Source organism: Pecten maximus, chromosome 6 (assembly GCF_902652985.1).
Source record: "Pecten maximus chromosome 6, xPecMax1.1, whole genome shotgun sequence".
In the NCBI taxonomy this organism is placed as follows: Eukaryota; Metazoa; Mollusca; class Bivalvia; order Pectinida; family Pectinidae; genus Pecten; species Pecten maximus.
The window spans coordinates 9,732,924-9,746,229 of NC_047020.1; the positions used below are offsets into that span (position 1 = coordinate 9,732,924).

At 36.3% G+C, this 13,306-nt stretch overlaps 1 protein-coding gene across 1 annotated transcript in view; it reads left to right on the plus strand.

Moving 5' to 3' along the window:
• Positions 1-9,434, plus strand: part of LOC117328906 (heat shock 70 kDa protein 12A-like) — a 34,718-nt gene extending 25,284 nt beyond the window's left edge. The window contains exon 5 of the mRNA XM_033886520.1: positions 3,982-9,434. Coding sequence (XP_033742411.1) covers positions 3,982-5,048 — 1,067 coding nt within the window. The 3' untranslated portion in view covers positions 5,049-9,434. The remainder of the gene's footprint in view (positions 1-3,981) is intronic.
• Positions 9,435-13,306: the final 3,872 nt, after the last annotated feature.

The following is a 13,306-nucleotide window of genomic DNA, read 5'->3' on the forward strand; positions in this document are numbered from 1 at the left end:
GAGCAAATATTGCAAAATTAGGTCACTTTTTCAAAAATTACATTAGAGCAATAGAAATGGACATTTAGGATGAGAAAGACATGCCGATAGCAAATATTGCAAAATTAGGTCACTGTGACCTACTTTTTCAAAAATTACATTGGGCCAATAGAAATGGACATCTAGGATGAGAAAGACATGCCGATAGCAAATATTGCAAAATTAGGTCACTGTGACCTACTTTTTCAGTAACTATGCTAGGGCAATAGAAATGGACACCTAGGATGAGAAAGGCATGCCGGTAGCAAATATTGCAAAATTAGGTCACTGTGACCTTCTTCTTCAATAATTATTTTAGGGCAATAGAAATGGACATCTACGATAAATGCATGCCGATAACTGATATTGCAAAATAAGGTCACTGTTACCTACTTTTTCAATACTCATATTAGGCAATTATTTTGATGATGATGAAAACAAAAACTTGATGAATTTTGTTGAAGCTTCCTGTGGATGATCAGCATCGGACACAGATGGATTTCCATTGTGTTTGAAATAACGACATCATTTTGCCATCTCAAGAATCACATTCTCCAGAAATTTTAACCTTGCATTCTTTGAGATAGACCCTTGGTAATATAGTGTACCAGCCATGCAGCTATCAGCTTCTAGTTGGTTCGTAGGAGGATGTAAAAAATGATATGGGGCTATAATCACAGCAGGTGAGCGTTTAGGCCTATATGCCTCTTGTTAGGACATCTGACCCAAAGGGGTCAACATGACCTACAGTATAGCCATCGTGTTCCGTCCGTCGTCGTCCACTGTGCGCTGTGCGTAAGACTTTTTAGCCCACCATCATCAGATGGTGGGCTATTCAAATTGCCTTGCGTCCGTGGTCCGTGGTTCGTTGTCCGGAGGGACGGACGACAGACCACGGACGCAGGGCGATTTGAATAGCCCACCATCTGATGATGAAATATGTACAACTAAGGACCAAGGGCAACCTATATATCCAATTTCAGTTTGTTATCGCTATTTCTCAGAAAGCACTGAAGGAATCTTTTTCAAATTTCATATGTAGGTTCCTCTTGGTGCCTAGTTATGCATATCGCATTTTGAGACCAACTGGAAAACAACATGGCCAACAGGCAGCCATCTTTGATTTTGACAATTGAAGTTTGTTATCGTTATCTCTCAGAAAGTAATGAAGAGATCTTTCTCAAATTTGATATATAGGTTCCCCTTGGTGTTTAGTTATGCATATTGCATTTTGAGACCAATCGGAAAACAACATGGCCGACAGGCAGCCATCTTTGATTTTGGCAATTGAAGTTTGTTATGGCTATTTCTCCGAAATTGCTGAAAGGATCTTTCTGAAATTTCATTTGTAGGTTGCCCTCGGTCCCTAATCATGCATATAAGATTTTGAGACCAGTCAGAAAACAACATGGCCGACACGCAGCCATCTTTGATTTTGACAATTGAAGTTTGTTATCGCTATTTTACAGAAGGTACTGAAGGGATCTTTCTCAAATTTCATATGCAGGTTCCCCTTGATCCCTGGTATTGCATTTTGGGACCATTCCGTAAACAACATGGCCGACAGACGGCCGTTATCGCTAAATCTTAAATTTTATATATAGGTTCCCCTTGTTTGAAAAGTACTAGAGGGCTTTTTCTGAATTTACACAGATTAGTAAGACTTAGAGGAAGGGAAAAGTAGAGAAAAGATCAATCTGACATTGAACCTATTAAGATCATTCAATGGTGGGCGCCAAGATCCCTCTGGGATCTCTTGTTTATTTTGGGACAAGTCGGATAACAACATGGCTGAAAGGCAGCCATCTTTGATTTTGACAACTGAAGTTTGTTATCGCTATTTTACAGAAGGTACTGAAGGGATCTTTCTCAAATTTCATATGTAGGTTCCCCTTGGTCCGTCGTATTGCATTTTTGGACCAATCTGAAAACATTGTCGACATTATCGCTAAATCTCAAATTTCATATATAAGTTCCCCTTGTTTGAAAACCCAGATTAGTAAGAGGAAGGGAAAATGAACCCTATAAAGATCATTTAATGGTGGGCGCCAAGATCCCTCTGGGATCTCTTGTTATTTCAAAACGCTACTTCTCCTTAACCCTTGGGTGGATTACGTCCAAATTTGGTTTGAAGCATCATCGGGGGAGGGCAATCATAATTTATATACATGAGGCTGTTGGTGTGATCCCTGGGGATAGAGAAGCGAGGCCCCAAATGTGGAACTTAGCTGACATTTTACATTAAAACGCTACCTCTACTTAATGTCTTAATAGATTACAACCAAATTTTGTTTGAAATATCATAAGGGTCGGCAATCATTATAAATCATTATATAAAGTCAGGTCTGACCCCTAGGGGAAAGAATGGCGTGGCCCCAAAAGGAGACCTTAGGTTAAATATTGCTTTAAAACGCTACTCCTCCTTAATGCCTTAATTGATTACAACCATATTTAGTGTGAAACATCAATGGGGAAGGGCAATCCTAATTTATAAAAATGAGGCGGGTCCGACCGATGGGGACAAAGGGGCGTGGCCAAAAAATAGGAACATGGCTGAAATTTTGCTTTAAGATGCTAATCTTCTTTAAGCCAAAATGGATAAAAACCAAATATGATCTAAAACATAACTGTCTGCAAACAGACACTTTATGGTAATGATGCTGGAATGAGGGGTGTATCTCTGCTGTATACGTGTTTGTCAGATGATCGTTTAGGCCCATGGGCCTCTTGTTTTGTTTCTGCTTTACGTCGTATAATGTTCTTACTTTTGGAACAATAAGCATAATGTATTTAATCTGTACACAAGGCAGCTTTTGGGCTTTACAGGACGAAATGGGAGCTTTTGCCACATCCCGGCGTGGGCGTATAGTAAGGTTAAAATTTTATATAAAACAGTGTTTTGACAATATTTTTAGGATACAGCTTAGGTATTAAATATGTGTGTTCCCTGTGAAAATAATTTCCCAGTGGTACTGTTTTTCGCTTACCTGCATGGCTGTGACCTTTGACCTACTTGAAATAAACATTAACCTTGATTATTATACTGTTTACCGTTTGAGATGAGCAGTTTGTACAGTATTTGACGTGTGTATTCCTTGCACTATTATTGCGGACTTGCTGACCTTGACCATTACCTTTGACCTACTTTTAATAGACTTATTCCTTATTTCAACCTACTCTGCTATGTTAGATTTGGTTTTGATTTGGACTATTTTGAGGAAAGCTATTGCCCGTTTTCTCATTTACGGCTGTTGTCTATTTCATTAAGTTGCAAGCTGAATTGTTATGTGGAAGCTTGCTGTTTACCTATCTAAGGTTATATTGAATGGATGATACATGTATAATGGTTTATGTGTAAGGCACACAGACTTATTTACTTGAAGACAGCAACATTGGTGTTATTGCACCGTAAATGAATGTAGTTATGTTATTTCTACCACAATACGCCGTGTTATTCCGCTCTCAAGCCATTGTATAAATGTGCCGACTGTTGGATAAATATATGTTATATACATGTACCACTAGTGGTATAAGACCTTCCGGTCTTTTTATTGGTCAAGAATTCGAACTTTGACCAAGGCTGCAATTGTTATTGACGTCATCAATAATCGAATGACGTCACATCACCGGGTCCCGGACGTCAACGGTACACACTTTATTTGCATACGCGAAATTATACTTGGCCTCGTTTCCCTTTGATTCAAGTCGATATTATTGTGATAGAAACAGGTCACACGACTCGTTTATGCTGGATATGGAATTTATTTCACACTCGTAAGTTATTTTTTAAAAATTGCAAAAGACACTCTCTAAAGCTCGTGTCTTTTGTAACTTTTCAAAAATAACTTACTCGTGTGAAATAAATTCCATATCCAACACTCACTCGTTGTGTAACCTCTATATCTGCCTTATCTAATTTTTTGATATATAATGGTGTAATTAATTAAGCACTATGTGTTGAAGGTGGAACGGTGGACATCACTGTGCACAAGGTCCAGGATGATCTGACGTTGAAGGAACTTGACCGTGCAAGCGGTGGCGCATGGGGTGGAACACGGGTGGACGAAGCATTTAAACAGATGATCATCAAGATCGTCGGTAACCCAATCATGCAAAGGTTTTGTCTCGAACAGACATCGGATTTCGTTGATATGTTCAGGGAATTTGAAACAAAGAAACGGTGTAGTCTCGAAGATAATCTATCAAAAAAGGTGACAATGAAAATCCCAATTTCTTTGAAGGAACTGTTTGAGGAAGAAACAGAAGAAGATATCAAAGATGTTGTGAGGCAAAGCAGTTATTCTGGAAAGATTGAGTGGATTGGTGACAAAATCCGGATAGCACCAGATACCTTCCAGTCCTTGTTTAATTGTGCTATAACAGACACGATAGGTCACATTCAAAATCTTCTCAATAAACCCTCGTGTGAGGGAACGGAAACGATCATCATGGTCGGAGGGTTTGCAGAGTCTCCACTCCTACAGAGAGGCATTCGCGAAGCTTTTCCGTCGTTAAGATTAATCATTCCCTACGAGTGTGGCCTATCTGTATTGAAGGGAGCCGTGATATTTGGACATCGTCCAAAGACAATTTCTTCGCGGAAATCTAAATTCACCTACGGTATTGCAACAAATAAGAAATTCAAATCGTCCAAACATGACCTAAGCAAGAAAAAAACCGTAAAAGGTGTTGATTACTGTACAGAACTATTCGACACTCATGTCAGGGTTGGTACAACGCTAAAGACTGACGAGGTGCAAAGCGAACAAAAATACAACCCGTTAGATGAAGATCAAAAGACTCTCGATTTCCCTGTGTATCAGTCAACTGAAGATGACCCAGACTACGTTACTGACAGGAGCTGTGCGTACATAGGTAACATGTCTGTCAGCTTACCGGATACCTGTAGAGGCACCGACAGGGGAGTCAAGGTAAAGATGATCTTCGGCGGCACAGAGTTAAAACTAGAGGCAATCCATGAACTCACGGGGGAAAAAACGCTTGCCAAATTTAACTTCCTTGGAGATTAATGATTCTGTTTATATTCCATCTATCACGGACAGCTCAATGATATGTAGACATGTAGGATGAGTAATATAAACGTGTTTTTAGAGGCCAGATACTAAACTATATATATTTATACCATTATGAAACTTAACCATAAGTCATGAAAACCATCTTATGGTCAAATGTCTTACAGGATGTCCCCGTCTTGAGATACTTATAAAACCTGTTCAGAGTTACGAATAATCATATAGGATCTTCTCAACATGATAATGGGATATCATCCACCATTTTAACCCTGAGATCCTCGTGTGTTTATGAGTAGGAATCGCAAGGGTTTATTGTACTAGTGACATCTTTCTACTCTATGAGGACTGGTAAAACGTGAAAAAATATGTCGTTAATTAACGTGTTGTCATAATGCTCACCTTGTCACAAATGTATATTCTTTGTGGGAGTGTTAGATAAATCGCATCCATTGAAGGACGATATACCGTCAGTGACAAAGTTAAAATGATTCGACATTAATCGTTCCCGAAATGGAGGTCGATGTGTAACGGACCTATGATACATATTTGTACCATCGACAAACTAGTGCTTTAATAATTGATATTCAAATTTAATTTAGTTTTGCTAACTTTTAAATGATAATAAAACAAATACCTTTACCTTTTATTAAAATAACTATTATTTTAAATGAAAGAGGCTGAAGGGACTGGGATTCTGCCTTTTACTAGTGAAGCGTGTGCTTATTTGATATAAATAAACATTGATAAACGGATTTAATCTGGGAATCAAACATAGCCATTGAGCTCCATGAGGTGGGATATCTGAGTGATCTGTCAGAACGGGGATGGGGAAATTTAGCTTCTATAACGATACTTGACTGACCTGACAGACGTCATTAAATTGGCTGGAAAATAGAGTAAACGTACTAAATCCCGTAGATTTCGAATAGGGAATGTCTTACACACGAAGTATACAGCACTGGTCAATACAAACAGGCTAGCCACTGGAGTATTTGAATCTAGAGGCATGTCTGAAAAGGTGCTCCATCCTGTTGCTATGCCGCCAGAATTCCGACCAACATGCAAATACTACGGACTATAGGCAACCTGAAGGCGATACCTACAGATGAGCTCGAACACCAGACAGCTACACGAATAAGTTGTAATGGCTTATACTAATACTGAGAGACGACGAACGGACTAATTAGAAATACTCACAAAACGTCTTACTTGGTTAAGTCTTTGTCGATAGTCTCCCATCAGATCTCCCTTGCAATGCCCTACCCCTTTCATCCATTTCCTTAACCCAGTATCCGGGTTTCAGCCAGATTTGAGATTTGAATTTTGTCTTGTATTTTCTTCATTTAGGTGGGAAGGTTATGTATATGTTAATGAACATGGTTGTACAGACAGCGAAGGTCAGGGTCACTTCAACACGCGGTCGTTACATGTACCATTTAGGTATCGCAGAACTAAATATTTTATATGTTATTAATATAGACTCCATCCCTTTATTCGCTCATTTGAATTTTGAATATCAAATCAAATCTAATGTTGAAGTTTTTGCTACATGATAAATGATGTTATTGTATTGATGCCAAATAAGAGCACACAGGTACTCGAAAGACAGTAATCCTGGCATCTACAGTGCACTTGGTAACCCCAATCTGGCGACTTCCCGTCATTTTACACCCGAATTCCTTCATCGTTCTGTTTTAGTAGGAGTGTTTACTTTTGATTTTCCAAATCTCAAAACGCTGTTCTTTATTCTCTTATATAGAAAATACTAATTCCATATGTAAGTTACTCAGGAAAACGGCTACAAACCTAAGGAACACATTTTTTCCTGGACTTTGTTTAGGCGAAACAACAGCTGATTTTGTTGTGCCAGAGGTATCGGTTTTTATGATTAACCCCAAGTACTGCTTGTTTTTGCCTCGACTACGTATGTTATGATAACATGCAATACTTATGTTTTGGTGACATACACAGATAGTAAATGAGCTAAGAATTTCAAAAAACATTAAAAATATTACGCACAAACCTGAATTTAAGGGACGTTTTAACATGTTTTGTTGAACACAGATTTACAATTTACATGTCAATAACAAAGCCCATGGTTAGCCATGGTACATGTTGAATTACGAACCTGTCAGACTGTATCCCGCAGAAGCAATATGCTAATTCCTCGTTCGACTCGGCCATCGACGCCTCCTTCGCTCTCCTCTATCTTTCCATCAGGTTGCTGATATTTCTACTACTTATTGTGGCGTTCGCTGCCGTGACCTCATCTCTCGCTGATTCCGTTTCCAGTGACCCATTACCTAAACGCTACCAAGAGGAGTATTGTCCGTTATTTGAGTTTTTGTTGGTGAACTTGTCTTGCATGTGTATTGATAGTCGTTGGTGAACTTGTCTTGCATGTGTATTGATAGTCGTTGGTGAACTTGTCTTGCATGTGTATTGATAGTCGTTGGTGAACTTGTCTTGCATGTGTATTGATAGTCGTTGGTGAACTTGTCTTGCATGTGTATTGATAGTCGTTGGTGAACTTGTCTTGCATGTGTATTGATAGTCGTTGGTGAACTTGTCTTGCATGTGTATTGATAGTCGTTGGTGAACTTGTCTTGCATGTGTATTTATAGTCGTTGGTGAACTTGTCTTGCATGTGTATTGATAGTCGTTGGTGAACTTGTCTTGCATGTGTATTGATAGTCGTTGGTGAACTTGTCTTGCATGTGTATTGATAGTCGTTGGTGAACTTGTCTTGCATGTGTATTGATAGTCGTTGGTGAACTTGTCTTGCATGTGTATTGATAGTCGTTGGTGAACTTGTCTTACATGTGTATTGATAGTCGTTGGTGAACTTGTCTTGCATGTGTATTGATAGTCGTTGGTGAACTTGTCTTACATGTGTATTGATAGTCGTTGGTGAACTTGTCTTGCATGTGTATTGATAGTCGTTGGTGAACTTGTCTTACATGTGTATTGATAGTCGTTGGTGAACTTGTCTTGCATGTGTATTGATAGTCGTTGGTGAACTTGTCTTGCATGTGTATTGATAGTCGTTGGTGAACTTGTCTTGCATGTGTATTGATAGTCGTTGGTGAACTTGTCTTGCATGTGTATTGATAGTCGTTGGTGAACTTGTCTTGCATGTGTATTGATAGTCGTTGGTGAACTTGTCTTGCATGTGTATTGATAGTCGTTGGTGAACTTGTCTTGCATGTGTATTGATAGTCGTTGGTGAACTTGTCTTGCATGTGTATTGATAGTCGTTGGCGGCGATTAATTTAGTTCTTCGGGTCGAAGTTACTTTTTCAAAATACATTATTTTTTCAGAACTGTGAAGTGTCGTATTACGGTAAAGTTGATAACATTTACTAGTTGAGAAAAGTATAAACAAAAAAAACACCTTTTTTTTTCATTTTTTTTTTTTTCGTCGACGGAATGCTCCCTCAAAACGAACGGCGCCATGGCTATAATTATCAATCCGATTCTCTTCAGGTTTAATAGACTTGTGTACAGTACTGACAGAAGTGTTTTTTATGGGTGATATTTTGTTGACTACACTCTGTCGCCTTCACAATAACTGACTGATGTAGCAGAGTGTATCCACTGAAGCGTCAGATATTAAAACGAACACGGATTATCTTATAGAAACGCATATTCACATACATATGTACAAAAGGGGGAAATCGAATGGGATTTAGTATCAAAATGGTACTAAGAGGCTGATGGTACTCGCGTTTTAAAACGTGATTTGTTCGTCTAAATGATCGACAGGTCGACCGTAAACACATTTGTGAAGTTTTGGGGGGTAACTTGTTAGGAAATGTTAACCGATAATTGGGATAAACTGCCCGTGTATGTTACTGTTTGGGTTTCAAATTAAATACAACAAACAAAGCTGAATTCAAAAGCGTTGGCGTGTTAAAACGTTTTACGAAGCATGTGACAAAGGATCTCCGGCTTAACTGTGTTAACGACTAAGTTATGAGTTTAGCCATATGTAGTGGTTGAAGATGCGTAACTGAAACATCACTTCATTCAATAATCTGTTACTAAATGCATACAAATACAAAATTGTGTTTATCTTGGCTTTTTATAGTGGTTTTGCCGTTTTACTGAGTAGCATTTCCAGAGATTTTTTCTATTTGTGATACTTTTTTTTATCTTGTTGATAAGTTTTGACACAAGTGGTTACACATGTTTTTGAATTTGACAAAAAATATTTAATGGTAACCTTGACGAATGGAAGTTGATGTGTTTTCTAATTAAATAATATCTGCTTATCCGTATGATAACCTACCTGCATATTTTACTACAGTATAATTATGTAAGAGGTCAAGACTACATTACTTATTTTGTGTAATCTGTTACTTAATAAATAATGGTTAACTTGCTGAGTGTTTGTTTCTTTACTGTATAACAGTTACATTGTATTTAGTTATCAGAATCCAGTGTATTGCTAATTGAGAGTCGTTCGTGTGACTTCGTCGTGGATTTGAAACGACGCAAGAATGAGAATTTTGTGGCATAATCAATTATTCTCAGGGGGTAATATAATAGACTGGTTCTTAGTAAACGTAGATATCCGTTTAAAGCATTGTTTTTATTGTCTCTAGTGCGAGGGACTCGCGAAGGGAGACATAAGTACTAATTTTCGTGTTACTTGAATTGCCCGGCGGCTTCAACATTTATGTTCAACTCCAAGTTTCAAAGCTACTTGTATGTGTATTAGCAAGGATATCCAAGCACGTGGTTTAAATTACGATTTAATTTATTATTGACGGTTAAAGCGATGATAAATGTAGAAATTATTGTTGGGAAAGGTTACACGACGTAACAATTTTAAGTAATATGTCAAAACTTAAGACTTTCGGTTGATTACGAAAACAAAAATTGCCCACAACCATTTTTTTTTTAAATACATAAACCAGCTAAAACAAAAGCATTACAATTCGATTGGTCCTAAAAGAATGCATATGTTACCGTTCGTAAGCAGAACGCTGTGCACGGACTTGTCACTCGTACCCACGTGACTCCATTTATACATCTAAAAGGTCACCGTTTAATGTGTATGACATCTACAGCTATAGTTGCTTTAAAAGTATGACATCTACTGTTATAGTCGCTTTCGGAAATACGAGATCTACATTTATAGTTCCTTTAGAAAGTATGACATCTACAGTTATAGTTCCTTTAGAAAGTATGACATCTACATTTATAGTTCCTTTAGAAAGTATGACATCTACAGTTATAGTTCCTTTAGAAAGTATGACATCTACAGTTATAGTTCCTTTAGAAAGTATGACATCTACAGTTATAGTTCCTTAAGAAAGTATGACATCTACAGTTATAGTTCCCTTTAGAAAGTATGACATCTACAGTTATAGTTCCTTTAGAAAGTATGACATCTCTACATTTATAGTTCCTTTAGAAAGTATGACATCTACAGTTATAGTTCCTTTAGAAAGTATGACATCTACAGTTATAGTTCCTTTAGAAAGTATGACATCTACAGTTTTAGTTCCTTAAGAAAGTATGACATCTACATTTATAGTTCCTTTAGAAAGTATGACATCTACAGTTATAGTTCCTTAAGAAAGTATGACATCTACAGTTATAGTTCCTTAAGAAAGTATGACATCTACAGTTTTAGTTCCTTAAGAAAGTATGACATCTACAGTTTTAGTTCCTTAAGAAAGTATGACATCTACATTTATAGTTCCTTAAGAAAGTATGACATCTACAGTTATAGTTCCTTAAGAAAGTATGACATCTACAGTTCCTTAAGAAAGTATGACATCTACAGTTATAGTTCCTTTAGAAAGTATGACATCTACAGTTATAGTTCCTTTAGAAAGTATGACATCTACATTTATAGTTCCTTTAGAAGGTATGACATCTACAGTTATAGTTCCTTAAGAAAGTATGACATCTACATTTATAGTTCCTTAAGAAAGTATGACATCTACATTTATAGTTCCTTAAGAAAGTATGACATCTACAGTTATAGTTCCTTTAGAAAGTATGACATCTACATTTATAGTTCCTTTAGAAAGTATGACATCTACATTTATAGTTCCTTTAGAAGGTATGACATCTGCAGTTATAGTTCCTTTAGAAAGTATGACATCTACAGTTATAGTTCCTTTAGAAAGTATGACATCTACAGTTATAGTTCCTTTAGAAAGTATGACATCTACAGTTATAGTTCCTTTAGAAGGTATGACATCTACATTTATAGTTCCTTTAGAAGGTATGACATCTACAGTTATAGTTCCTTTAGAAAGTATGACATCTACAGTTATAGTTCCTTTAGAAAGTATGACATCTACAGTTATAGTTCCTTTAGAAAGTATGACATCTACAGTTATAGTTCCTTTAGAAGGTATGACATCTACATTTATAGTTCCTTTAGAAGGTATGACATCTACAGTTATAGTTCCTTTAGAAAGTATGACATCTACAGTTATAGTTCCTTTAGAAGGTATGACATCTACATTTATAGTTCCTTTAGAAAGTATGACATCTACAGTTATAGTTCCTTTAGAAAGTATGACATCTACAGTTATAGTTCCCTTAGAAAGTATGACATCTACATTTATAGTTCCTTTAGAAAGTATGACATCTACATTCATAGTTCCTTAAGAAAGTATGACATCTACAGTTATAGTTCCTTTAGAAAGTATGACATCTACAGTTATAGTTCCTTTAGAAAGTATGACATCTACATTTATAGTTCCTTTAGAAAGTATGACATCTACAGTTATAGTTCCTTTAGAAAGTATGACATCTACATTTATAGTTCCTTTAGAAAGTATGACATCTACAGTTATAGTTCCTTTAGAAAGTATGACATCTACATTCATAGTTCCTTAAGAAAGTATGACATCTACATTTATAGTTCCTTTAGAAAGTATGACATCTACATTTATAGTTCCTTTAGAAAGTATGACATCTACATTTATAGTTCCTTTAGAAAGTATGACATCTACATTTATAGTTCCTTAAGAAAGTATGACATCTACAGTTATAGTTCCTTTAGAAGGTATGACATCTACATTTATAGTTCCTTTAGAAAGTATGACATCTACAGTTATAGTTCCTTTAGAAGGTATGACATCTACATTTATAGTTCCTTTAGAAAGTATGACATCTACAGTTATAGTTCCTTTAGAAAGTATGACATCTACAGTTATAGTTCCTTTAGAAAGTATGACATCTACAGTTATAGTTCCTTTAGAAGGTATGACATCTACATTTATAGTTCCTTTAGAAAGTATGACATCTACAGTAATAGTTCCTTTAGAAAGTATGACATCTACAGTTATAGTTCCTTTAGAAAGTATGACATCTACAGTTATAGTTCCTTTAGAAAGTATGACATCTACAGTTATAGTTCCTTTAGAAAGTATGACATCTACAGTTATAGTTCCTTTAGAAGGTATGACATCTACAGTTATAGTTCCTTTAGAAGGTATGACATCTACAGTTATAGTTCCTTTAGAAAGTATGACATCTACAGTTATAGTTCCTTTAGAAAGTATGACATCTACAGTTATAGTTCCTTTAGAAAGTATGACATCTACAGTTATAGTTCCTTTAGAAAGTATGACATCTACATTTATAGTTCCTTTAGAAAGTATGACATCTACATTCATAGTTCCTTAAGAAAGTATGACATCTACATTTATAGTTCCTTTAGAAAGTATGACATCTACAGTTATAGTTCCTTTAGAAAGTATGACATCTACAGTTATAGTTCCTTTAGAAGGTATGACATCTACATTCATAGTTCCTTAAGAAAGTATGACATCTACATTTATAGTTCCTTTAGAAAGTATGACATCTACAGTTATAGTTCCTTTAGAAAGTATGACATCTACAGTTATAGTTCCTTTAGAAGGTATGACATCTACAGTTATAGTTCCTTTTATAAGCATGAAATAAACAGTTATAGTCGCTTTAATTGTACTTTGTTAATTATCAAATCGTTGCTCTAGCTATAGCTTTATTTCTGCCTTAGTATATTTCTGTAATAACCAAACCTGAAATAAACGTATATCTAGGAATACCTATCTAAACGCATATTTCAGATCATGAATTTCTTCGATAGGGTTCCGTTTATATGACTTAATTTGATTAATTAATCAATTGCACAGGTGGTATTTGAAATTCATTTCTCTTTAAGGATAAGTGATGTAAGAAGGAAGGAACAATCATTTCACGGAAACTGAGGAACACCAACAAAACTCGTCCACACATCA